Raw genomic sequence first — 24,045 nt, 5'->3', positions numbered from 1 at the left:
ATGTGAATATGACGGTGTGGTGCAGCACTGCCCCCTGCTGTTTCCGTGATCAAAACAGATCCCGGAAACAACATCCAATTAAACTGGAGATGAAGTTAGAATAAAGAAAGGTCTTTAGAGACGAACGTAATGAGCACAAGGACGGGAAACAGTTCTTTTTTAAGTTGGTCTGGAGATTACAAAGATCAGGAAAATAAAGTGTATACAGAAACATTACAAACTCTTCACACAAACAGGTTCACAAATGGCGTTTTATTCTTAACAAAACTACATCCGTGGAAATGGATTTCAAAACTTTTTAAGATAGCTTCTTGTTTGTTTAGAAGCCTGCACAGTCCAACAAAATACATTTTAGGATGATAAATTGTGACATTTTGTTCAGAAAATCCTTGCCAATTTCCATTATCATAATTACTACGACGTAAGTGTGTTTTTAGTGTGCTGTAGTTTAGATCCTAAAACACTACTTAAAAATGTGATTTTAAACTCCAGATTAGGGGTGTCTCATATAAATTATGTGAAAAATGATACTGCAAGTGCTGTAAATAAATGTTTCTTGCTAAAATACAGTATTACAATGAGAATCAATGAGAAGTACAAATAAACTCAAAAGGCGCATTAGAGTTACCACAATTTGAGGGGTAAAACATCTACAAATAGAACTATGTGGCTTTCTTTTGATTTTGGGGTGAAATACTGTATGAGCAGGATATGTTTTTGTGAGAGAACTGAAATAAAACGTCCTTGAAGTAGCCACTGGAAGCCCACAACAATTCATTATGGAAGCTGTGTAATTGCTATCAAGTGTTGGTTTCTCTTGAATGAGTCTCAGAATGCATTGTTACCTGGTGAGGGTGAGAAGCTAAATTTACACTCAACCAGAATGATTTCAGGAAAACAGTTTTGCCGCAGGTGGCTAAGACAATACCTCCACTGTGTCGCCTGGGAATGTGCAGGTAATGAAATGGTCTGCTTATTTAACATGCAGATTTATGCATGCTGTAATTAATTTGCCATTACTCCTTGATTGATGTCCCTGTGTGTTTTGAAGCAGACATCAGGCTATAATTACTCCCCATGTTGTGCTCCCTCCATTGTTTCGTTACAATAAACAGATGCTAATTTTACCATGGCAAACAAGTAATTGTCCTGCTCAATAATTGGGTAAAACAGTGACCGTCTGCCATTTGCTGGGAGAGCATTCAAACACGCATGGTATTTGTCTCTTTCGTTTAATTTCACTAAAAACTTCCATTCAAAGGTAAAACATGTAGTCCCAAAAGAAAGTGGTACTATGCATTACAATGATTGTGGAAGTGCATTCAGTCTCTTTATTTAGATAAAACCACTATACTTTTCTCATCCGTTTCTTTGGCCGCTGGGTGAAAGGTGACGTGCCCATGAGAGAGTCTGGTGAATGGGACATGTAACTTCCTTCTGAACCGCCAGGAGATGGAGGGATGCCAGCTTCACTCATGGTGGACATGGGGCCCTCTTCAAAGACGTCGCTGCCCAGAACCCCATGACCTGATACCTGGCCCTCCTCACTGTCCTGAGGCTCCATCTTCACCTGGGCTAGGTGCCACAAGGGAGAGCTGTTGCCTGCTGCTCCTGTTGAAGATTAATCTGGATTATTAACAAACTTTCCGAATGATGCAAATCCTTGCTGTTTCCATTATTATGCTCTTTTACAAAGCCTTGGGGTACGTTCGAAATCGCATACTGTCCGAATAGGTACTACCTTTGATTATGACAGTGGACCGCTGCATGCTAGTGGCAAAAACATTATTTATTATTTATTATTCAGGAACTGCATTTAGAAAGGAAAATATATTTTTGTATGCAAATTTGATTAAATTCTAAATTTGAGATAAATGGCTTAACGCTTGACAGCCCTAAAATAATTCTCTGTAGATGTGCTGAAGGCGGAAACACCTGATCCATAATAAGTAGAATTCCGAAGTAGTTGTGCGGACAGTTTTGCCTTAACTCATCCTCTTTAAAGTAGCACCACTACAGCCGCTTGTGTAACAAATTCGGTGCCTTCAACAATAAATTTCAAAGACAATCACAGTCGGACGTTAGATTGCCTGCAGTGAGCAATCCTCCTGTTATTATGCAGAATCTACATGTTGATTTGTGAGGTGTTGTTGGCAGATTAAAGGACAACACTTCTCTAAAGTCTGTTGCTGATTCTTTATGCTGTGCTGCTCACTCCCGAGTGTCTGTCAGAACAAACGGATGACTGCTTTATAAAATAGTTGCTGCAGAAAAAAAGGATAACACACAGCTAGACTTCAATTAGATGTTTTGAATGCAATAATTCTAGTCTATCAATTAAAACTATGAATTTTGTGATTATATGTGGGCTTTGAAAATGTTATAGTAATTTAGACCATGGGATCACGGGGCCACAAGGGAGTGTTTGGGGGTCAGCAGAAAATTTGGCAGAATTTTTTTTTGTTGTGAGTAACATTATACAAATTTAAAAATAAAAATAAAAATTAGCCTATATATATATATATATATATATATATATATATATATATATATATATATATATATATATACAGTACAGTCCAAAAGTTTGGAACCACTAAGATTTTTAATGTTTTTAAAAGAAGTTTCATCTGCTCACCAAGGCTACATTTATTTAATTAAAAATACAGTAAAAACAATAATATTGTGAAATATTATTACAATTTAAAATAACTGTTTTCTATTTGAATATATTTCACAAAGTAATTTATTCCTGTGATGGCATCAGCAGCAGATCAGCGTATTAGAATGATTTCTGAAGGATCATGTGACACTGAAGACTGGAGTAACGATGCTGAAAATTCAGCTTTGCCATCACAGGAATAAATTACTTTGTCAAATATATTTAAATAGTACACAGTTATTTTAAATTGTAATAATATTTCACAATATTACTGTTTTTTACTGTATTTTTAATTAAATAAATGTAGCCTTGGTGAGCAGACGAAACTTCTTTTAAAAACATTAAAAATCTTAGTGGTTCCAAACTTTTGGACTGTACTGTATTTTTTTTTTTATTATTATTATTATTTTTTCCCCTCACTCCATATAAATGGCACTTAATAGATTTATGAAAACATAGAGTTGCCTTTATATTTTAGGAACAGTTTTCATTGCACAAAGATTTTTTTGGAATGCTTAACATCAGAAAGAAGGAAAAATAAAAATCCTGAATTTAGTCCATATATCCCGAAGATACAGCTGACAAAATAACACAACAACAACAACAACAACACATGCATTAAAAACCACAACCAATCAACTAAACATTCAGATAACCCACTGCCTAGTCGAATATGAAAGCATGTTTTATTTCTGTGCTTTACACCAAGTTTATCTCACTTTTAAGTATGTTCACTACTCAAAATCATAACAGAAGTAATTTACATAAGGTCTTGAATGCATAAAGCTGGTTAAACTCACCCGGTATGCTATGAATTGTTAAATATTTTATAAATGAAAACATTTATTTATTTTATATTCCATGAATTCTTTAATGGATTAATTCACGTCAGAATTCAAATTTGATAATTTACTCACCCCCGTGTCATCAAAGTTGTCCATGTCTTTCTTTCTTCAGTCAAAAAGAAATTAAGATTTTTTAAGGAAAACATACATTTTTCTCCATATAGTGGACTTTAACAGGGTTCAGCCAGTTGAAGGTCCAAATTGCAGTTTCAATGCAGCTTCAAAGGGCTCTACACAAACCCAGCTGAGGAATAGGAGTCTTATCTAGCGAAACGATTGGTCATTTTCTAAAAAAAAAAAAAAAAAAAAATGTATATACTTTTTAACCACAAATGCTCACCTTGCTCTAGCTCTGTGATGTGCCACGCATTACATTGGAAAGATCATGTGTGAAGTAGGCGGGAAGTACCGACCCAGTGTTTCAAAAGATTTAAAAATCCAGGATACGCACACGAACGGACCATTATAAACAATAAATCAGAAATACATATATATATATATATATGTGTCATTCAACATACAATAACTTTTGAACAGTCCTCCACGGTACTTCTGCCTACATCACATGTGACCTTTCCAACGTGACTACGTAATGCATGGCACATCACAGAGCTAGTGCAATACAAGCATATGTGGTTAAAAAGTTTTTTTTTTTTTGACAAATCGCTAGATAAGATCCTTATTCCTCAGCTGGGATCATGTAGAGCCCTTTGAAGCTGCATTAAAACTGCAATTTGGACTTTCAACCTGTCATCCTGGAATGTTTTCCTCAAAAACCTTAATTTCTTTTCGACTAAAGAAAGAAAGACATGAACATCTTGGATGACATTGGGGTGAGTACATTTTAATTCTGAAGTGAATTAATCCTTTAAAAAAAAATTGTTTCATTTAGACCTCAAAGAATAAACTGTTTATGAAGATGTCAAAGCGAACGGTGCATTGCGATGCAACATGCTACAAAGGATGTGTCAATACAACACCATCATACATCCATTCAGAAAGACAAATGTGCCAATTTATAATGTTTACTTTGACGTTTCCAGTGAAGACAGCCTCAAACAGCTGTGGCACGTCATGTTAAAAAATGCACCCGGTGTAGATACGTTGGGGTTTATTATAAGCAAGATGCTCACATTTGTTCTTTGTTCTTCTACTCGCAGCAACCCAGTTAAAGTATAGCTAATATGCTGGACCTTTTATTGAAACTAGCCTACTTTTACCTGTTTAAACATGCTTTCACAAGCACCCATATGAGCTGTATTTTGTTTTAAAGGGGGATGAAAATATGCTTTATTTTTTTAATTCCGCTAGATGTCACAAAAACTACATACTTCACATTTAAGGGACTCTAAAGTAAAGGATGAATAAATAGCATGATTTTCTTTTGAACATTTAAACTTGACTTTCTTGTGCACTAATAAGGATCCTTCAGAAGTGAATGAGGTACCTGATGTGTGAGGGGAATGTCCTTCCTCCAGTCCTCCAGCCAGTCTTTCACTGGATGTTCCCAGCACACCGATGGGCAGGGCCTGGTCACCTGAGGCCAGATCCGCTTCCATCTCCTCGTTCAAAGGAAACACAATATCACTCACTGGCTCCTCTTTAACCTTCAAGGGTTTGGAATCCTCCAGAGCCTTTTCTGGATTCACGAGTCTCTCGTACTCTTCTGAGAGCTCCTTACTGACCTACAGTCAAAGACGACACTAGTCAGTCAGAGTCAGAGCAATGTCAATAAAAAGCTATATGTACATTGGAGATATCTCACCTGCAGCATGTAGCTGTGGTAATCTTTGATGCGGACCTGCCAGAAGCGCTGAAGCGCTAGGACGCTGCCAATGCCCACCTCATGAAATACCTGTTCCACCACATCAGGGAAGGGTGTTGTGCCCTTACAGGCCTCCCTATCAACAGCCACACGCAGTAACTTGGTGAGCCGCAGGTAGTGTTCGTGAACCATATCGGTCAAAGTCTCCAACACGCTCTCATTTGCCGACTCAAATCCAGCATGAGCGAGCACTGTGGCGACCGACTGGTACAGAAGCTGACGGCAGGACAGCCAGCTCAACTCAGTGACTGGCTCACCTTTACCTCTAAAAGGAGGGAAATGTGGAGAAATTGGGAAAACAAGTGAAAAAAAAAAAAAGATTTTTAGAATCACAAGACAATAAAGCGTGGACTTTTTCTACACAATCTCAAAGGAGGACATATTTAAAATGTGCAGGTTTAAATTTGTTGCTAACCAATATGTTTTGTTTTGTTAACTAATGATATCTAGATAATAGTTTAATCGGAATCAGAATCAGAAAGAGCTTTATTGCCAAGTATGTTTGCACACACAAGGAATTTGTTTTGGTGCCTGGCTGTTCTGGTGCTCGGTGCTCTGTAGCGCCGGCCAGATGGCAAAAGTTCAAAAAGAAGGTGGCTTGGATGTGACCCAGAGTGATTTTCTGAGCCCTTTTTCTCACTCTGGATGTGTATGGTTCTTTGGAGGTTGAGAAGGGGAGCACCAATAATCCTCTCAGCAGTCCGAAGGGTCCTCTGTAGTCTTCCGATGTCTGATTTTGTAGCTGAGCCAAACCAGACAGTTACTGAAGTACAGAGGACAGACTCAACTGAGAACTCAACAAGAACTGCATCAGCAGCGCCTGTGGCAAGTTAAACTTCTCAGCTGGTGGGAGCCTATGTGACTGTCCATTTGAGTTCTGAGAGATGGTAAAGCCCAGGAATCTAAATGAATCCACTGCAGCCACAGTGTTGTTTCATGATGGTAAGTTGGGGAGTGCTGGAGGGTTTCTCCTTAAGTCCACTATCATCTCCACTGTTTAGAGCGTGTTCAGCTCCAGGTTGTTATCACTGCACCAGACTGCCAATGACGGTAGTGCCGTTTGCAGACTTTAGGAGTTTGACAGAGGGGTCTTTGGCGGTGCAGTCATTCGTATACAGTATATTTCATATGCGTTTGATAATATTTCATAATTTGTACTCATGTTGGTTTCATCATTAGGTATTCATAATTTGTATTCATGTTGGTCTTGTATGCGTTTGATACTATTATACTATTTTTTTTAAAAGTTGGCAGAAACCTAATAAACCTGCTGCTGTCTATCTCTCTGATGTTAATTAAACAACAAAAGACAGAGAGAAAATCACTCACTGCTCTTGTCTGAATAACTTTCATAGCTTTAAGAATCATGGTATATTTAATTCAAACAGTGAAGTCTATGTAGTGTTTTATTTTTGCATTTGTTTATTCAATGTCTTACTTGAATGCTACTGTTACAGCAAATACTCCTACTGTAGCTGAAAATATTAATACACTGTTTATTCAATTTGTATCTTATATTGCATTTGTCCTTTTATTTATAATAGTATGTGTGAAATGTATGAAATCATTTCCTGTTTTAAGTTTTGCTACATATTTTGTTTTCTAAGAAAAAATAAATATCTGCTTAATAAAGTTCTCTTTTAATGAATTTCATTCTTTCAATGAGGCTTTTTATCTTCATTATAATAGAAGGATCACCTTAACATTTTAACTTTATGCACCCATAAAATATCTTTTCAAAATTCATTTTAATGCAGAATTTAAAAACGTGTTCATCCTAGAAGTCATTTTATGTAGGCTATGAATTGCATTTTAATGGATCTTTAACATATTTTTAGGCAAACAATGACCAATATAGTACAGTCCACAGCATAAATGAGTACACCCCCTCTGAACAAAAGATGTCATTTCTTTATGATCACTAATACAATTCATGGAAAGAACTAAAAATGTATTAAACATATACAGTTGTGCTAAACATTATTCATACCCTTAGTAAATATGACCAAAGAAGGCTGTGAAAATAAATCTGCATCTTAATCATTTTTGATCTTTAATTTTAAAAATCTACAAAAATCCAACCTTTCATTGGAGAATAATAATTTTAAATGGGGGGGGAATCTCATTATGAGAGAAATGTTTTTCTCTAATACACACTGCTCACAATTAATCATACCCTTTTATTCAATACTTTTTGCAACCTCCTTTTCTCAAGATAACAGCTCTGTGTCTTCACCTATAATGCCTGATGAGTTTGGAGAACACCTGACAAGAGATCAGAGACCATTCCTTCATACAGAATCTCTCCAGATCCTTCAGATTCCAGCTCCATGTTGGTGCTTCTTCTCTTCAGTTCACTCATTTTTTTTGGGGGGGTTCAGGTCAGGGGACTGGGATGGCCATGGCAGAAGCTTCATTTTGTACTCAGTGACACATTTTTATGTTGGTTTTGATGTTTGCATGAAGGAATGGTCTCTTCCACTCTTGTCAGGTGTTCTCCAAACTCATCAGGCATTATAGGTGAAGACTCAGAGCTGTTATCTTGGGAAAAGGAGGTTGCAAAAAGTATTGAATAAAAGGGTATGATTAATTGTGAGCAATGTGTATTACAGGAAAAACATGTATTTCATAATGAAATTTAAAATTTAAAATTATTATTCTCCAATGAAAGGTTGGATTTTTGTAGATTTTTAAAATAAAAGATCAAAATGATTAACGATGCAGATTTATTTTCACAGCCTTCTTCACTGGTAATTTTTACTAAGGGTATGAATAATTTTTAGCACAACTGTACATAATAAAAACAGAGAAACATATGTCATTAATAGCCATAAAATAAGTAAATTAGTCAATTTTGTTTAAATTAATTAAGGATTGCAGAAATGAGTACACCCTAGATTTAATTCAACAAATATATAATATTCTAGTACTTAGTATGCCCTCCATAATTTTGAATATACTGCTCTGACCCTTCTTGGCATGGAGTGTACAAGTTCATGACAAATTGTCACATCTGTCCTGTTTAACTCTTGGATGATGAGCTCCTTAAATGCCCACAGGTGCTCAAAAATATTAAGATTGAGTGCAATACATGTCCACAGAAGGTTTTTCACCTTGGGAGAATGTATATCCTAATTGTCATGTTGAAAAAAAATGCCCAACAATGCAGGGAATGAGGTAAGGGTAACATCTTCCGTTGTTTTAAGTTTGTGTATTAAATTACACAGTGGTGTGGGAATTCATGACATGAGCTTTAAAATGAGCTTTACTACCACTTACTGTGGGAACCAGGCACTTCTCACTTTACTCCTCCTCCAGCAACACCATAACATTTTGGATGCTTTTAGATCCAAAATGATTGATTTGGTCTCATGAGACCAGAGTATTGATTCCCAGAATCTATATTTTGAAAATATGGGCTTTGGAAATGGCTAACTGACTTTATTGTGCTTTGGCTACAGTAGGTAGTTCCAGTGAGAACAACAAGCATGCATGTCATTTCTGCAGGCTGCATCTTACTCTGTGAGATAAGCAGTCACTCTTTTCATAGCTTTTGCTGGCTCTGAGACACTCACTTGGTATTTCTCCTGCTCTTTGTCTAGCAAAAAAATCCCTCATCACTAAATGAAAGCTTAAAATGAAGGCCTGATTATTTCAGGGGCCTTGTCACAAGTCCATTGTTTTTGAATTTCTGTGTTACCTTTGCTATATTTTCACAATTAAAACAATGATTTGGTGATCCTCTTGTACCACTGTCCTCTTTTGTGCTAAGAAATAAGTCTCCTGACAGTTCTCTCCCAAGTGGTTTTTATTGTTGTCAGCATTAAGTATGAGAATGATTCAGTGGGCTATATAACACTTTAAATTGTCAAGAAATTACTTCTCTTTAAATGTTTTGGTTCAACATACTTACCTGTTGATCAAACATTGCCTTAAACTTACACCAGAAAATTTTTATTTCGTTTTATTTAGTAACATTTAGGAGGGTGTACTCATTTTTGCTACTCAACATTTTGACACCTTGATAAGAAAATCTTATTTTCCTGAATAATTTTGACATGCTTCTTTGGTAATTGATTAAGCAGACTTGCTGGAACATTATATCTCAAAAGATCCCTGACATGTCTTCTAAGTAATTGAGTAATTGCTGACTTCCATAAGTTTCAGTGGGGGTGTACTCATTTATGCTGTGCACTGTACATGATGATACTACGTACTTGTAGAAGTCACTCTCTGGGTCACTATGGCGTAGCTGGAATGGCTGTCGAGGAGCTTTACTATCCAGTGGAAGCAGATCATCAGGTACAGTGGGTGTGACAGGGCGGGGAGGTAAAGCATCCACATCCTCAGGTTTGAAGACACCCTGGGGATCTAATAATGTGGGCAGAGGCTGTTGGCCCTGCTGGGCAGCAGCAATGAGACTCCGGAGACGACGAGCATGCTGGCTCAGCTGCACTGTGTGGATTGTGAGGCTGCAGGGCTCTGAGGGGATGTCCAGCATGGTGGTGGGACGTGGACGCTGTGCAGAAGGTTGGTGCAGGGGAGGGTCCTGCATCTCCACCTGACGGAACTCACGCTGCAGAAGGTCAAAAGAACTGCGGCCCGAGGGAGCCGAAGCCACTGGGAGCTCACCCCAATAACGCATCATCTTCACACAGTGCTGTCAGTGCTTCGTTTGACAGTGGTACAATTCTTCAGGACAATCTGAAAACCAGAGAAAAAACTGTTCAAGTTGACATTACTATATATAAAGAAGTATCACAAACATTTCCTATCACCTGATGCACATGTAGAGGTTATGGATGATTACCTTCAACATAAAAAAAATAGCAACAACAATAAAAACATCTGTTTTCAAAATTTTCAATTTATCTAATTAAATATACCATAATGTGTATACATAAAATTATTTAATTAAGGTGTTGATATAGTACATCACTGTAGTGTTTGTTGCGCTGCCTTTATTCAAAGCAAATTGTAAACATAAAAAAAATTATGTATTACAACAATGACAATCTAACGTTAGACAATCACAAATTCAAAAGTAAAACAACAAAAGCTAATGGTCCTAAAATATGCTTAATTTATTTTATCGTTTTTTTCTTTTGATTTTGGTATGAAAGACCTGGGTAGCGTTTCCCAAAAGCATCGCAAGCCTAAATTGAACGTAGCTCCATTGGTTTCAATGGAGCTACGATCAACTTAAGCTTACGATGCTTTTGGGAAACGCTGCCCTGGACATGTTCTTAATAAGATTCCCTTTCAGTACTGAAGATTACAGTAATTTCTAGGTAGAAACCGAATGATATACTATAATATGCATATCAAAAGTTCATTTTCTTTTTACAAACTTTCTTGCTTTCATGTATTTTTTTAACTTAAATTTGAACTTTTTTAAATTGAAACTACACAACATCAGACGCACTGCAGACTCCATGTTTAATGTAACAATTATTAAGCCTAATCATCAGAAAACAAACTGCTTGCTTTACCTTTTATGAGCAGATAATCATAACGATGAAGAATAGCAAGATAATGTAATATGTATCATTTATTATCAGTTACTTTCAACAAAAACGACATATAAACGATGAGCGGTTGTCAGGTACAACACTAAAATATTTCCGTGGAAAATGTAAATAGTTCCTAGACAGTGAATATAACAGATAATGATTTAAGATGATAAATTGGCTATATATATATATATATATATGACAAATAATTATTATACATCCACAATAAAGTGTTCTGATACATTTCTAGTTATGAGCAAAATTAGATCAATCAATATCACAAATTCAAGACTACAGGAACGGAATAATTAAAGTGTTACACCAAACACACCATGTCGGCTGCTGAACACACGATGGAGTCTGAATGCAGTGGGCAAATAGAAAATAATCACACTGAAATGGAAACAGAGAAGAGCTCGGACCCTACCTGTGATGCTAAACAGGACGTCACCAGCACTAATGAAAACACAGATGATCCTTTTAAGAAACCGGTTATTTTCGTGGCTCCGTCTCTCACGGTGAAGAAACCAGGAGGATCAAAGTCAACCAAGAAACCCACAGAAGAATTAAGCAGCAGCAGGTCAGAGAATAACGACGCAGATCTTGATATTAAAAACCAACAACCATCTGCAAAGCCCACAGACACTCAGACAGACCCATCGGATCATCCATCATCCGAGAGATCAGAGGCACAGAAGGTCCAGCCCAAACCAAAAGACATCAGACCCAAGATCCCTGCCAAACTACCCCCGGCGGGCAAATTTCCCCCGCTCCCGTACACTGAGCCCCCGTGGGGGTGTGTTCCTGACATCAGCTACTCATTTGAGCTGCTGAAAAATGGAGCGATACTAGATACGGTCCCTCTGACCCAGAGTAGTTACTTCGTGGTGGGTCGGCTGCCGGTGTGTGATGTGTCTCTGGAGCACCCGTCCATCTCCCGCTATCACGCCGTGGTGCAGTACCGGGGCAGAGCTGGGCAGGACGGAGTCGTGGGAGAGGAGAGGGGCTTCTATGCCTATGATTTAGGCAGCACTCATGGGACTTTTGTGAATAAGAACAAAATACCCCCTAAAACATACATACGGCTCCGAGTGGGACATGTTATAAAGTTTGGGGGAAGCACGAGACTCTTTATTTTGCAGGTATGTGTTTATTAAAAATAGCACATATACCACACTGTGTGACTACCTGATAGAAATCACTGTCATTCCGTGTCTAACCAACCAATTTTCAGAAACTCAAAGAGGTATGAACTATGCAGTTGTTTTGATAGAAGGAAACAAGATGCATTTCCGGTTTAAGTATTATTTGTTCTTCAAACATTCTTCTTTAAATCTAGAAGAATTTTAAGATGTCATATTCAGAGTTACAGGCACACAAACCCTGGAAAACGACTATTGATGTTGGTAGAAAAAAAAACAAGATATTTTTCTAGTTTCAACATAAAAAAAAACAGCTGTATTCAAAGTGAGTCGTTATTAGTTTTTAACCACTGAAAATGTGTACAATTTAACAATGTACTTATGGAGCCACACTGAAATCCCATTATTTTTGGGATTGAACCATTTAGGGCCTTAAAATTAAGAAATCAAAAGAAAAGTTTAAAAGGATATTAAGATATTTCTTGAGTTGCAGGCATGCAAACTTAAGGCACAAAACACAAGATGTGCCTTTCCCATTTGTGAACTGTCACCGTTGACATATAATACAACAAAGATTGCTAAAGTCAACAGATTTTACTAATAGACCTACCAAACTTTGTGTAAAAAAGTAAAACAATGCCGCCATTTTTCTGAAGTCATTTTTACCCCCCCTGTAATCTGGCTCCATATCTCAGGTGAAAATTGTCATTTTCACCCCCCTCTACAAAATAGTGGATTACTCCATAAATGTACATCCATGACTTCTTTCACCAGAAAAGAAATGATCAAAATCAAGATTTTTTGACACGGAATGATCCTGTATTTGTTCTGAAGAACTCTACTGTTACTAAAAGTCCAGCAGTTGATGAAGTTCTGAAAATACATTTTTTAATTTGAATGTAGCTAATGATTGGTTGACCCAATCATTTTTTTATATTAAATATTTTTATTAAGTAAATAACATGTAACTAACATTTTGCCCTTTTTTTCTTTTTTGATTAGATGTTTAATCTCGTAAACAGATTTATCTCATGCTCATCAGTATTATTTCTTGAGCGAGAACATTGATTATACCGGGTTACGTCTTTTCCCAGGGTCCAGAGTTTGACGAAGAAGCAGAATCTGAGCTGACGGTGACAGAGCTCAGAGAGCGTGCTAGAAAACAGAGAGAAGCCCTGGAGAAGAGGATGATGGGTGATGGCTCAGATGAGGAGGAAGAGAAAGAGGAGAGTGAATCCAGTGCTCCAAGGAAAAGCTCCTCAGAAGATATTGGCTGTTCTTGGGGAATTGGTAACAAAGACAACAGATGATCCTCAATTATAACTACCTGCCTGTTTTTAGTGAATTTACACATTGTCTTTGTTATTTGTTTAGCTGAAGAGGCAGCGCCAGAAGATGATGAGAATGAGGAGAATCCATTTGCCACAGAATTCCAGGAGGATCAGGAAGCAGCATACTTAAAAGATCCTAAAAAGGCTTTACAGGGCTTCTATGATAGAGAAGGTAAAATATTAACTCAAGACAATTAAAAACGGAAAACGTTTTATGCATTTTGTCTGTTCATTTACACGGCAGCCACGTTTTGGGAGTTTTGAAAACTATACCGATATTGTCTCCATGTAAACAACAAAAACGCATATTTGTGAAAACAGTGATGTTATGTGAATGCGTATTACGTGTTCAGTCTATAGGCGCGTAGTGATTTTTTACAAAGTGACGTCGCCATCTATTGGCCTGGCAGCATAATACAGCCTTTTTAGTCCTTTTTGCGGATTCATGTGAAAGGGGATCATTTTCACAACATTGTTGTCTGAATGCAAAACTTTTCAAAAACGCAAAGGAAAACTTTTCGAATTTTAGTACATCGTTGTTTTGTAAACGTACCCTTAGATATAGAATCATGAAGTTTCTGTGAAGTCATTTACATGAATTTAACTGTTTATTTTCATTTCAGGAGAAGAACTAGAGTTTGAATATGAAGAAAAAGGCCATGGCACTTGGCTCTGCAGAATTAAGTAATCACTACATCTCTATTTGCAGCCAAATCACATTTACACCTTTTTTGGTTTTATAGCAATTTAACACCAGCTCAGTGTTCAGTGGCTATACAATCTCCACTTAATAATAAACAATACAGGTAACATTTATATGGAAGTTGAAAATATCATGTTTGATTTCTGTGTCTTTTAGGTTGCCTGTGGATGATGCTCTGGGCAGGCAGCTGGTGGCTGAGGTGACCCACTCTGGGAAAAAGAAAGAAGCAGCTGTCCAGTGCTGCTTAGAGGCGTGCCGCATGCTGGAGGCCCGTGGTCTTCTGAGACAGGAGGCAGGTAGGCAGACAACAAGCAGTCACACCGAAAGCAGACTTAAAGGGTTAGTTCACCCAAAAATGAAAATTCTGTCATTTATTACTCACCTTCATATCGTTCCAAACCCATAAGACTTTCGTTCATCTTCGGAACACAAATGAAGATATTTTTAATGAAATCTGAGTGCTTTTGGTCCCTCCATTGACAGCCTACGCAACTACCATTTTTAAGCCCCAGAAAGGTAGTAAAGACATCATTAAAGTAATCCATGTGACTCCAGGGGTTTAACCTCAATTTTATGAATGACACAAATGCTTTGTTTGCACAAAAAAACATAATTTACAAGGTATTAATCTCCAACACGTGTTCACACAACATCGTCTACTTTCGCATCAAAACCACATGCATGTGTTGTGGTGCTCTCGTGAACGCGCCTTGGAGACAAACATTTTGTAAATATATATATATATATATATATATATATATATATATATATATATATATATATATATATATATATATATATATATATATATGGGAAAAAGAATTATTGCGTATTATTATTATTATTGCGTATGGACCATTATTATATTTTGTAGTATACTATAAAAGTATGGGCCATAATAAACTACTAAAAGCAAACAACATTTATAGTCTAATAATCAAAACTCTCATCACGAGTAGGGCTGGGCGATATATCGCATGCGATTGTCACGCGCATTTCGTCAGTAAAGCCGGTTCCCTGATTACCGCGAAATCGCCATCACCTGCTTTCAAATGGAGCGGCATTTAATAGACAGAGCCGTAGATCACTGACAAGCTACACAATATCACATTATCGAATGAACGCGATATTGCGTAGCTTGTATATCACGAGCACAAAACAAATTTAACTTGTAATTTCAAAGTTTTTGTGTTCCCTTGCCATCTCTAAATAATTTTTTCAAATTATAACATTGTTTATTATGAAATGCTCTTAATATGCTGATTAATTATGCTAAATGTATGGAAAAAAATCTAAAATCTAAAGGAGCCACACGTTAAATGGTCACAGACCTGGCTTAGTTAAATGGTCGGGGTCATCTGTATAACAGATAAAAATGATTGTATTTTCTGCATTCTCGTTTTCTGAAGTGTTTCAATGCAAGTATCTATTTTGCTGTTGACTGTGTTTCTGCTACTGTTCTGAAAATAACCACATCATCTGCAGCTCTTAATGTGGCACTTTACGTCTTTAGCAGGAGAGAGAAGTAACGCGCACAGAGCAGAAAGGGCTAAAATGAAGCGCGTTTGGCTTTAGATAAAAATATTAGAGGATCTAGCGCCGAAAGATCATCACCGTAAACAACCTTGAGCACTTGTGGTGTGAACCACTCCATTGTTTTGACGTGCTGCTCACTTTAAGCTATAGAAACGGTAAAATGGCACAATTGTGTTTGGAAGGAACCAAGAATTACAAATTTGAACCTCTCAGTCTGCACCCTCTAGAGTTTTATGACTGAAATAGATATTTGTCATTGAGAACCTGTAATAATGCTGACAGGTCATTAAAAAAGTGTGGACATTTTATTTATTATTTTTTTACCTCATGTTAACCCACTCACAAGCATTCTATTTTTGTCTCTTTACAGTGTCCCGCAAACGCAAGAAGAAGAACTGGGAAGATGAAGATTTTTATGACAGTGATGATGACACATTCCTTGACCGGACAGGTGCGGTGGAGAAGAAACGGAAGGAGCGCATGAAGAAGGCCGGAAAGATTCAGGAGCGTCCTGATACATATGAATCACTGGTAAAGAACCTGCATCATATTTCCTTTGTGATTACCCATGCTCTGTGTGTGCTGTACCTGGTACTGATGTAATATATTTCTTTCTTAGCTAACCAAACTGGCCAAGGTTGAAAAAGAGCTGGCTGACACTGAGAAAAGGCTCAATTCCTCTGGGAAAGGTGTGGTGAAAGTCTGTGTCCTTATTTGTATTTTTCTCCAAATTTCATCATGTAAAAGGATACACTTTCTGTTTGTTGTGCTCCTTCAGGAGGCTCCAGTTCTTCCACAGAGGATCCACTGGATGCTTTCATGAGCGCAGTACGGAGCGAGGTGGCTCTGGATGGGGTGGAGAGAAAGAAGCTACATTTACATGTAGCTGAGTTGAAGAAGGAAGGTCAGAGACTGCGCAAGCTAGCGGATCTGGCTAAACCTACCCAGCTGCCCTCATTACAGCCCGGCGGGTGAGCTCAGTGTTCCCTCCAGATCCGCTGGGCATTTGAATATAACATGCATTTCATTTTGGATAATTGATTTACTAAAGGTTTAAAAACAAAAGGAGGTTGGAGATTTAGCTGCTCCATGTCAACCTTTCTCGTTGACAACTAACCTATGCCAATCCCACACCAGACTCTAGCTGGAGCAACTTTTCTATATTTACGGACATGACGAGACACGCACAAACGAGATTTTCATTTGATAAAACTATTGTCAAATACACACAGAAACTCAAAGATCTTCACTACAACCCAACAAAATAAATGTTTGGTTTAACTTGATGAAAATTATGAAAGAAATATATTGGTATTGTACAGCAGAATGTATTTCTCAAAGTAATAATAACAATAATAATACAGTTTATCAAAACACTTTTAAGGAATATTACAGAAATATTTGTCCATGTTTTGATTTAAACTGTTAAACCTCTGTTGTTCAGCACTTTGTTTGCCAAAAATGAAAATAATTTTTAATATTTAATTTTATTACATTTTAAAAGATTAATTATATTAAAGGCTGTTCATTTATGTGATTACCACTGTTTTTGTTAATAAATTTGTATTAAATCATAAAACAAAAGAATACAGAAAAAATAAAAAATAAACGATAACTGAGTTTCTGTAGAAAAAAAAAAAACATTTCAAAGGGCAATATTATTGTAAAAATTTTGTTTAATTTAGACATCCTTTTATTTATTAACTTTTTAATTAATTTAACCACTAAAACGGAATCCAGAAAAAAAAAAAAAAAAACATTTTTAATAGCATAACAAAAAACAATAAAACTGATTTCATAGGGTCCTAATTGTGATTTTTTTTTTTTTTTTTTAATATATATTACAGCTCTAGTCAGTCCACAGACAATGAGAAACCTAAGAAGCTATCTCTGCCTATGTTTGGTGCCATGAAAGGAGGGAATAAATTCAAACTGAAGACTGGAACTATTGGAGTGAGCCTTTTTAAATTGATATAGAAAATATAGATAATTACCTTCAAATGAGTACTTCGTTAATTAAATATGACTCTTTCTCTCTCACCTAAATGAGCAGACCTTGCCCCCAAAGCGTGCCAATCTGCCTCCTGAACTCTTCAATATGAAGGAATTGCCCCCTGGTGGTGAGAAAGAGGAAGAAGAAGAGGAGGAGGAGGAAGAGGAGGAGGAAGAAAAAAACAAGATGAATAAGGATGGTGTCACAGACGGTGATATGGAGGATATTCAGTCTGCAGAGTCAGCCAGCTCAGAACACGCCAGTGCAGACAGAGCTGAAACCCTGACACACCAGCCTAATGGTTAGACCTTTACCAAAATATCTACCCTCTGCCTTAATAGCAGGTATTTAGGAATGTGTTAGGTATTTCAAAATGACTAACACTAGATTTGCAGCATAGTGTAATTCTATTTCCGACCACAAGTAGGCGCTGTTGTGCTGCTAACTAGTGTGTTATTTGTTGTCCACCTTTGAGATTTGTTCACAGAATCCAACTAGAATCTACTACAATAGATAAAATCTAAATTAACCTGTAATCCATAGGTTCATATCTATTAGGTATTTACAAAAACATTTCTATTTGTGTGCCTAGAGAAAGAAGACCATGAGGACCAGCCTGCTAAGATAGCTAAATCTCGTGAAAAAGAAAAATCCAAGTCATCCCAACTTCAAAAGAACAAAAGTGACTCTCCTCCAAAAGGTAGAAAATCATATATTTTGTGACATAAAGGTCAAGTTTCTTCCATTGGTTCATTGATTGCAGTTACATTTGCTGCTTCTAACTTCATTTTTAAGTGGATAATAGATAATTGTCTGATCCGCTTTGTTTTTAATTATGATTCATATCCCAACAGAAGGAGTAGACAATGGTGTCTCAAATGTCCAGAATCCAAAGACAAGTACAAAGAAGAAAGTTATGGGCCCAAGCAGGGTAAGTGTTTTAGTAATTACTATTTATATAAATGACTCTACTGAAGACATAATAAGATATGTAACCAAATATTATTTAAAGGTGCCATAGAATGCTTTTTCACAAGATGTAATATAAGTCTAAGGTGTCCCCTGAATGTGTCTGTGAAGTTTCAGCTCAAAATACCCCATAGATTTTTTTTTATTAATTTTTTTAACTGCCTATTTTGGGCATCATTAACTATACACTGATTTTGGCAGCGCGCCGCCCCTTTAATTCGCCTGCTCCCTGCCACACGAGCTCTCGACTATAATACAGTGCATTTACAAAGTTCACACGGCTAATATAACCCTCAAATGGATCTTTACAAGATGTTCGTCATGCATGCTGTATGCATGCTTCGAATTATGTGAGTAAAGTATTTATTTTGATGTTTACGTTTGATTCTGTATGAGTTTGAGGCTATGCTCTGTGGCTAACGGCTAATGCTACACTGTTGGAGAGATTTATAAAGAATGAAGTTGTGTTTATGAATTATACAGACTGCACATGTTTAAAAATGAAAATAGTGACGGCTCTTGTCTCTGTGAATACAGTAAGAAACGATGGTAACTTTAACCACATTTAACAGTACATTAGCAACATGCTAATGAAACATTTAGAAAGACAATTTACAAATATCACTAAAAATATCATGCTATCATGGATCATGTCAGTTATTATTGCTCCATCTGCCATTTTTCGCTGTTGTTCTTGCTGGCTTACCTTGTCTGTGCACAGATCCAGCCGTTAATACTGCCTTTCCTTGTCTAATGCCTTGAACATGGGCTGGCATATGCAAATATTGGGGTCATACATATTAATGATCCCGACTGTTACGTAACAGTCGGTGTTATGTTGAGATCCGCGTGTTTTCCGGAAGTCTTTTAAACAAATGAGATTTACATAAGAAGGAGGAAGCAATGGGGTTTGAAACTCAATGTATGTCTTTTCCATGTACTGAACTCTTGTTATTTAACTATGCCGAGGTAAATTCAAATTTTGATTCTAGGGAACCTTTAACTGAAGTGCTAAGTAAACCATTTATGAATTGTATTTATAGTGGCCCCAAAATACTAAACGAAGTGTGATTTATTTCATTGGTTTTGACAAGACAACTGTTTTGACAAGAAATGTTTCTTGAGAAGCAAATCTGCATATCAGAATGATTTTATTGTGTTTAGTCTGCGTGTTCTGAGATGCAAGTCATTTATGATGATGGAAAAAAGAGCCACAGTTTCTTCCCCAATTGCAACAACATTTTTTATTACAGATATTTTGCGCCAATTTCGCTACTAATAAATTTGCCACTTTGGTTTAAAACATAGCTAGTGAGGTTCTAGTAGTTGGTTTTCTTCTGCCCTGATATTGATATATTTCAACCCATATTTCTAGCCTCCTGTGACCATGTCCAAGCAGTACCCAGAGGACGACCCTGACTACTGCGTTTGGGTTCCTCCATCAGGTAAAAAGCTACCCTTCTTTATCCATGTAGGCTGTGATATTATTATAAAGTTCTACCCGTACTGTCATATGAAACCCTACATAGCTTCTTATTTCTTTGTGCAGTCACAAAAAAACTGCATCAGAAATCAAGCATTCTTGGCACTTCCCCCTTTAATCTCAATTTACAGGCCCTCGCTGAACACTACTAAACATTATTTTCAGTGATTATTAGCTTTTTTGATCTTAGGACATTTCAAACACAGTTCTGACATTTCAGAGGATTAGAGAAGTTGCATTATGGGAAAACATTAATACCAGGCCAAGGAATTTACTTTAAAGTCACAAGGTTATTACAAGATAAGGTTCTCTTTATTTCTTAAAATAATGATTTCCAGTTTCTGGCAGAAGCCCTTTTTTTCTTGCTTTGGTGCTTAAGCTTTAAGTTGTATTCATATTATGCATTATAAATCATGTTAAGCTAACCTAAAGCAAAAGCAAATGGTCCTCATCACTACAGTATATTAACCATATGGTTATCTATGACATTGAAAGATAAGGATTTATGGATGTAATGTTGGCCTAAAATGTTATATACTACCATTTAAAAGTTTTAGATTGGTAAGATTTTTTAAATGGTTTTTAAAAGAAGTCTCTTCTGCTCACAAGGCTGCACTTATTTGATCCAAAACACAGCAAAAATATTGTGAAATATTTTTACAACTTAAAATAACTGTTTTCTATTTGAAAATGTTTTAAAATGCAATTTATTCTTGTTACCAAAGCTGAATTTTCAACCTTATGAACATTTTTTTTTTTTTTTCTCGTTATACACTACTGTTCAAAAGTTTGGGGTCAGTAAGATTTTTTTTTTTTGGAAAGAAATTAAAGACATTAATACTTTTATTCAGCAAGGATACATTTAAATTACATTTATAATGCTACAAAAGCTTTTTATTTCAGATAAATGCTGTTCTTCTGAACTCTTTGTTCATTAAAGAATCCTGCAAAAAAAATTGTACACAACTCTTTTCAACATTGATAATAATAAATGTTTCTTGAACAGAAAATCAGCATATTAGAATGATTTCTGAAGGATCATGTGACACTGAAGACTGGAGTAATGATGCTGAAATTTCAGCTTTGCGTCACAGGAATGCATTCAATTTTAAAACGTATAAAAAATAAAACATGTTTTAATAATATTTCACAATATGACTTTTTTACTGTTTTTGATCAATTAAATCCAGCCTTTGCAAGACTTCTTTTTAAAAGCTTTTGAATAGTAGTGTATTTTAGAGACTTTAGAATTTTAAATTGTTGACCATTTCCCACAATCCTTTGTGTGAATCCTTTCCTGTTGACAGACTGAAGAATATTAGAATGTTATTGTATGAAAAAATCTTCACATAAAACCGATCTTTCTTCCATTTACAATCTTAATAAATGTCACTAATGGAAAAAATAAAGGGTAACACTATACAATAAGATTTGTTTGTTACTGAATTAATTAACATTAGTTAACAAAGAGCAATACATTTGTTACTGTATTTATTAATCTTTGATAATGTTAGTTAATAAAAATACAACTGTTCATTTTTAGTTTGTTAGTTCAGGTCCGTTGATTAAATAATATTAACAAACACATTTTTATTTTAATAATGTATTAGTAAATGTTGAAATTAACATTTAACTAAGAATAATAAATAATTTAAAAGTATTTTTCACTGTTAGTTCATGTAAAAAAAAAAAAAAAAAAAAACTTTTTTACTTTTAAATCACATTATGGAAGTTAAATGCATTGCAAATGCTATTTCACGTCTTTAACCAAACATTTTAAGCAGGTGAAACAAAGACATGATTTTATCCTGTGTGTCTGTTTTGAACAGGTCAGACTGGCGATGGTCGGACGCATCTGAACGATAAGTACGGATACTAAATACAGCAAGTGAAGACCGCCTCACTAAAATGGAATCAGCCCATCCATTCATCTTAGCCTTTAAGAGTGGACTCTCTGTGTCTTTTTTCCCAACCTCATACTTCATCTGCAAACAAGGAACATTTTGACTCGAGTAGCTCAGATGAACTGAGATGTTTCTAGCACTTGGTAATGGAAACAGTTTGGTCCTGTGACTGATTTTCACTTCCCTTCGCCCAATTTTCATTAAAATGCATTCATTTTCCACACCTGGTCTGGAATGAAGTTGCCAAGGATAGTTTTGTGGTAGTTTTGAAGGGAAAAGATCTGTTTTCAGGATTGTTTTCATAGGCACTTACTGACTGGTTCGTCTGCACGCTAGCATAACAAACAATTTGAGTCGTCCAGAAAAATGAATTTCTCAAACTATATTTTGGAGTTTCACTTTTCTGCTTAGCCAATTGGAATATATTGGCTTTGACATTGCATTTGCTTCAAATGAATCATGCCAGTGTCATGCCAGTCCACTTATGTTTAAGCACTGCTGTTGTTGACAAATCTCTACCCACAACTTGCTGTTCTGGGATCATTTTAACAGCCTTAAGCAGGCTCATTGAGCACTCAATCCGCCGTTCTGGGCCGTTCTCTGAGCAAAGCCGGACTACCTCCTCAGTTTGGCTGAGCGGCCACGCTCCGTATGGCGAGCGCTCCTGTTGGATGTGGTTCTGTTGACTGCTAACGATGCCTCCTCGGAGAGAGGCGGCTTTACCAGCCATCTGGACACTTGCTTGGCATTCTAGGATTGGGAGCAAGCTGTTAATGAATCAGTCTGTGCGTGAGCTCTGTGTACATTATTTGTGTGTATATTCGCTTCTCTTGATATTAATGAAGAGTGACTCAGTGTTGGTGATGTGCGAGCGTGTGTTGGCGTGTCCAATGAAGGATTAGGCCCCCCACGTTCACTACTACGCGCTGGTCTCTCCCTCTGTTTATCCAACCCTTTTAATGCTCTTGAATTCTCCATTGTTTGGAGAGTGTGATTAGTCGCATAGAAATGGTGTATTTTGTTACGTATATTTTGTAAAATAAACTTTTTTTTTCCCTGTCTCTCGCCAACAATGGGGGCTTGTGTTGAGTGTTTGGGGTCTTTTAAAGTTTTAACCCTATAAAGCCTACTGTATCATCATCTCAAGGCCTCTAAATGATCATCATTAATAAAACTTTACTTAAAGACCTGTTGTACACATTCTACTGCATGCCTCCTTGTCATCTGATTGATAGTTTAGACTTTTTTTTTTTTTTTTAGCAAGTAAAAGCCCCTTTAGTTTGATTCTAAACACACAGTACACATATAATTTTGGCTGTGTTTGCATACTTTTGCTCAGTTTGAGTCTCTGAATATATATATATATTTTTTTGTCCTAGAGTGCGAGTTTCATATTCACATTATATCATACTATATGAGCCATAAAAGCCTGAAGTATCAAATATGATACTCAACTTTTTTTGGTTGTCATAGTCGAAAGGTTCAATAAACTTTCTGATTTTTATCTTATATGCCAGGCTTTAGGGGGTTAAAGGGATAGTTCACCCAAAAATGAAAATTTGATGTTTATTTGTGATGTTAAGAGTAAATAAAACACGACAGACAAATCCAAATTAAACCCTGCGGCTCGTGACGACACATTGATGTCCTAAGACACGAAACGATCGGTTTGTGTGAGAAACCGAACAGTATTTATATCATTTTTTACCTCTAATACACCACTATGTCCAACGGCATTCATCACTCGATTCGGCAGTGATGTCTCGCTCTCATTGAAGTATATGCGCGAGACATCACTGGCGCTGTCAGAGCGCGATCAGACCAAACGAATCGAGTGATGAATGCAGTTGGACATAGTGGTGTATTAGAGGTAAAAAATGATATAAATACTGTTCGGTTTCCCGCACAAACCGATCGTTTCGTGTCTTAGGACATCAATGTGTCGTCACGAGCCGCAGGGTTTAATTTGGATTTGTCTGTCGTGTTTTATTTACTCTTATAGTCCAAGTTCCCGCTGACTTGCATTATACCACTGACAGACGGCAGCGGTTGCAGTTAAAAATCATCATTTGTGTTCTACTGAAGAAACAAAGACACCTACATCTTGGATGCGCTGGGGGTAAGCAGATAAACATCAAA

The 24,045-nt window shown here is 36.5% G+C and overlaps 2 protein-coding genes across 2 annotated transcripts; one reads left to right on the top strand and one right to left on the bottom strand.

The window, feature by feature from the left end:
* Positions 1-237: 237 nt before the first annotated feature.
* On the bottom strand, positions 238-10,978 carry supt7l (SPT7 like, STAGA complex subunit gamma). Its single transcript, XM_048191971.1, has 5 exons — positions 10,825-10,978; positions 9,550-10,036; positions 5,273-5,597; positions 4,955-5,192; positions 238-1,611 (listed from the first exon to the last, which is right to left on the bottom strand). Exons 2-5 carry the CDS (start codon positions 9,978-9,980, stop codon positions 1,349-1,351), a joined length of 1,257 nt encoding a protein of 418 aa, XP_048047928.1. The 5' UTR covers positions 9,981-10,036; positions 10,825-10,978; the 3' UTR covers positions 238-1,348.
* Positions 10,979-11,151: 173 nt separating this feature from the next.
* LOC125269162 (solute carrier family 4 member 1 adaptor protein) lies at positions 11,152-23,046 on the top strand. Its single transcript, XM_048191970.1, has 14 exons — positions 11,152-11,987; positions 13,082-13,277; positions 13,362-13,490; positions 13,942-14,002; positions 14,178-14,317; positions 15,928-16,088; positions 16,177-16,246; positions 16,336-16,528; positions 17,405-17,510; positions 17,611-17,851; positions 18,143-18,250; positions 18,405-18,481; positions 19,895-19,964; positions 21,832-23,046. The coding sequence occupies exons 1-14, from the start codon at positions 11,178-11,180 to the stop codon at positions 21,879-21,881; spliced, it is 2,412 nt and encodes an 803-aa protein (XP_048047927.1). The 5' UTR covers positions 11,152-11,177; the 3' UTR covers positions 21,882-23,046.
* Positions 23,047-24,045: the final 999 nt, after the last annotated feature.

The sequence above is a fragment of the Megalobrama amblycephala genome, linkage group LG5, assembly GCF_018812025.1.
Source record: "Megalobrama amblycephala isolate DHTTF-2021 linkage group LG5, ASM1881202v1, whole genome shotgun sequence".
In the NCBI taxonomy this organism is placed as follows: domain Eukaryota; kingdom Metazoa; phylum Chordata; class Actinopteri; order Cypriniformes; family Xenocyprididae; genus Megalobrama; species Megalobrama amblycephala.
This window is presented reverse-complemented; position numbering and strand designations above follow the sequence as displayed.